The sequence below is a fragment of the Pan paniscus genome, chromosome 1 (genome assembly GCF_029289425.2).
Source record: "Pan paniscus chromosome 1, NHGRI_mPanPan1-v2.0_pri, whole genome shotgun sequence".
Classification (NCBI taxonomy): Eukaryota; Metazoa; Chordata; class Mammalia; order Primates; family Hominidae; genus Pan; species Pan paniscus.
Window position 1 is genome coordinate 221706743 of NC_073249.2, and position 3258 is coordinate 221710000.

The 3258-nt window shown below is 53.4% G+C and overlaps 1 protein-coding gene across 2 annotated transcripts in view; it reads left to right on the forward strand.

The window, feature by feature from the left end:
* Nucleotides 1–861: 861 nt before the first annotated feature.
* The window catches only part of PLEKHG5 (pleckstrin homology and RhoGEF domain containing G5), a 53143-nt gene continuing 50746 nt past the window's right edge, over nucleotides 862–3258 (forward strand). For both annotated transcript variants that reach the window (XM_063601990.1, XM_063601991.1), the window contains exon 1: nucleotides 862–1080. In XM_063601990.1, coding sequence (XP_063458060.1) covers nucleotides 1014–1080 — 67 coding nt within the window. In that variant the 5' untranslated portion in view covers nucleotides 862–1013. The remainder of the gene's footprint in view (nucleotides 1081–3258) is intronic.

Genomic DNA, 3258 nt, shown 5'->3' on the forward strand with positions numbered 1-3258 from the left:
AACAAAAAAAAAACTGAAACAAACCCCCACCTAGTGCTGTGCCGATAAAACTGCCTCTCGGCAGCGAGGACTCAGCCCTTGTCTTCCCACACCTCATAGGGTTGGGCCTAGCAGAGAGAGATTGGCTGACAAGCCCAGCCTGAACAGTGGCTAAAATAAATATGGGGGCCATCTATGCAGTAAGTGGGGAAGCCTGCGTGATGTTCAGGGCCTTTTCAGAAAGACCTTGCTAAGTTCAGTATTCCCAAGGCTTTGCCAGGAAGAGCGGTAGCCCCCGAGTTGGGGGCAGCAGGTCCAGTCTGCAGTGCCAGGAGCTGAGCAAGCAAAGTCTTGCGAATCAGCAGAGTTGAGCTGGGCAGACATGTGCTGGGCTGGGAAGCCAAGGGTAGCTATGGTAACCGGCCCTGAGGCGGCTGCGGTGCTCTGCAGACTGGCTTGGGTTTTTCTAAAGTTTTGAGGCTCACTTGATCTCCCGCTGTGACCAGCCCCTCTCTGCCTGGCAGGGGAAAGCCACCAAACTAAGGCCTTCCTGGTAGCCAAGGAGCCCAGCAGAGGGGCTGCTGCTGGCTGCTGGGATTGCAGAGGCCGGGGTCTCTGTGGTGTTGCTTTCCTGGAAAGGAGGGACGGCACCTCCAGGGCAGCCAGCAGTGTGGGAGCCCATTCCAGGGCGCGAATGGGCACTCAGGAATGGAAAATCCAAGAAGGAACCAACCACCAACAAGGAAATGCAGTGTGAGCGGCGGCTGCGAAGTCTGTGCCTTCAAATATACAGCGCCCAGGGGACCTGTGTTGGACGGGGAGCAAATTGGCAGGGCTGAGAGCGCCTTGGTTTTCTGTGCAGACAGGTCCAGCTGCAGAAATTAAGACTGGGGCTGAGTCGGGGAGAAGCCTTCCATGTTGAGACGGCAACTGGGCAAAGCAGGACGGAGACCTGTGTGTCTGATTAGAGAGGCCTGTGGCATTGGCATGTGGCTGGAGGTCCAGGCAGGGTGCCACCACCGCAGAGGTCAAGCATGAATTCAATCCTGACAAAACATGGGTCTCCACCTCGAAGCTGGCTCAGCCTTTGTTCAGGAACCGGTGAGTATGTTTTCTATCTCTTTTGTCTAGAAAGGAGGTTTGAGGACACAGAGTGAAAGGAGGGGCTTTGCAGGTCTTGGAGGGCTCCAAGGACTCACACTCACTGAATTAGTCCGGACGGTTTAAGAGCCACTTGCAGGCTGGATCCATTTTGTCTCATTCTTCCATTAATCAGTGAGTTAAGCCCTCCAAGCCCTGCAGTTTGAGCCATCAGCTCTGATTTGAGGGCAGAGGAGGGGGCCTTGCCGCTCAGCCATCTAACTCCTGACAGAAGAAAGACCTAGACTCCATATGCCGAAGGGTTGCTGGGCGCAGTGGCTCACGCCTGTAATCCCAGCACTTTGGGAGGCCGAGGCAGGCGGATCACAAGGTTAGGAGATCGAGACCATCCTGGCTAACACGGTGAAACCCCGTCTCTACTAAAAATACAAAAAATTAGCTGGGCGTGGTGGCACGCACCTGTAGTCCCAGCTCTCGGGAGGCTAAGGCAGGAGAATGGCGTGAACCCGGGAAGCGGAGCTTGCAGTGAGCAGAAATCGTGCCACTGCACTCCAGCCTGGGCAACAGAGCAAGACTCCGTCTCAAAAAAAACAAAAACAAAAACATATGCCGAAGGGTTGCTCTGGTGGCAGGTTGGCTTTGCTGCTGTGGCTCTCGTGTTAGAGGAGGGTTACCTGTTTCCTCCTGTGTGACATAGAAAGTGGGGCAAGAAAGATGCCCCAAGGCCCTTCAGACTGTCCCATTTTGTGCCTTCAAGTTGCATGCCCCTGGCAAGGATGGTCTGGAACCGTTCCCAACCTTGTCTTTGTAGCTCTCGGGAAGGGCCAGGAAATTCCTCCTGCACATCCATATTTTCTTTTCTTTTTTCTTTTTCTTTCTTTTTTTTTTTTTTTTTTTGAGATGGAGTTTCACTTTTGTTGCCCAGGCTGGAGTGCAATGGTGCGATATGGCTCACCACAAGCTCCGCCTCCTGGGTTCAAGTGATTCTCCTGCCTCAGCCTCCCGAGTAGCTGGGATTACAGGCATGCGCCATCAAGCCCGGCTAATTTTGTGGTTTTAGTAGAGACGGGGTTTCTCCATGTTGGTCGGGCTGGTCTTGAACTCCCAACCTCAGGTGATCTGCCTGCCTCGGCCTCCCAAAGTGCTGGGATTACAGGCGTGAGCCACCGCGTCTGGCCCTGCACATCCATATTTTCAAGTTTACTTTTAATATCCGCCATGACACGGCCGGGCGCAGTGGCCCACACCTGTAATCCCAGCACTTCGGGAGGCTGAGGCGGGCGGATCACAAGGTCAGGAGATCAAGACCATCCTGGCTAACATGGTGAAACCCCGTCTCTACTAAAAATACAAAAAATCAGCTGGGCGTGGTGGCAGGCGCCTGTAGTCCCAGCTACTCGGGAGGCTGAGGCAGGAGAATGGTGTGAACCTGGGAGGCGGAGCTTGTAGGGAGCCAAGATGGAGCCACTGCACTCCAGCTTGGGCGACAGAGCGAGACTCTGTCTCAAAAAAATATATGTATATATATATCCGCCATGACGCATTTTGGGAGTCGGGGGTCAGGAATAGCGTTCATGAAATCCAGTAACATTCTCCTACCCGAGTTGGAGCCTGGTCTGGGAAACATCCCGGCCCCAGCGGGATAGCCTGGCCTGGCCTGGCCTCAGGGCATTTGGGCCATGGACCCTTCTGTTTGTCGTCAGATCTGAGCCTGTTCCAACCTTTATCTCTGTCTCCCTGATGGCTGGCCCGACAGATTTATGAAGCTGACAGCGAGTCATGGAGAATTCCTCCCAGGGCCATCCCCTCCCCAGCAAGGAATCTGAGCTGCTGACTTTTTCTTCCTTTGCTCACCCCCACAAGCTCATCCCCTGCTAGTATTCAGGGAATATAGAGTTATGTGAGCCACAGTGACAGCGACAGCATGTTGGTATGTGAGCCCCTAGCACTCACATAGTAAAATGGCCACTTAATTAAATAAGCCTGGCCCTGCTTATTTACTGAAGGGAGATTGCGTCCAGGTGTGGGTGACACTGGAGGTTACAGACCTTTTGGAGTGTCCCCTGTATCACACCTACCCCATGAACAGCAGAGAATGGTCACCTATTCTCAGCATATGCTTGGTTGTATCTTTTTTTTTTTTTTTTTTTGAGATGGAGTCTCACTCTGTCGCCCAGG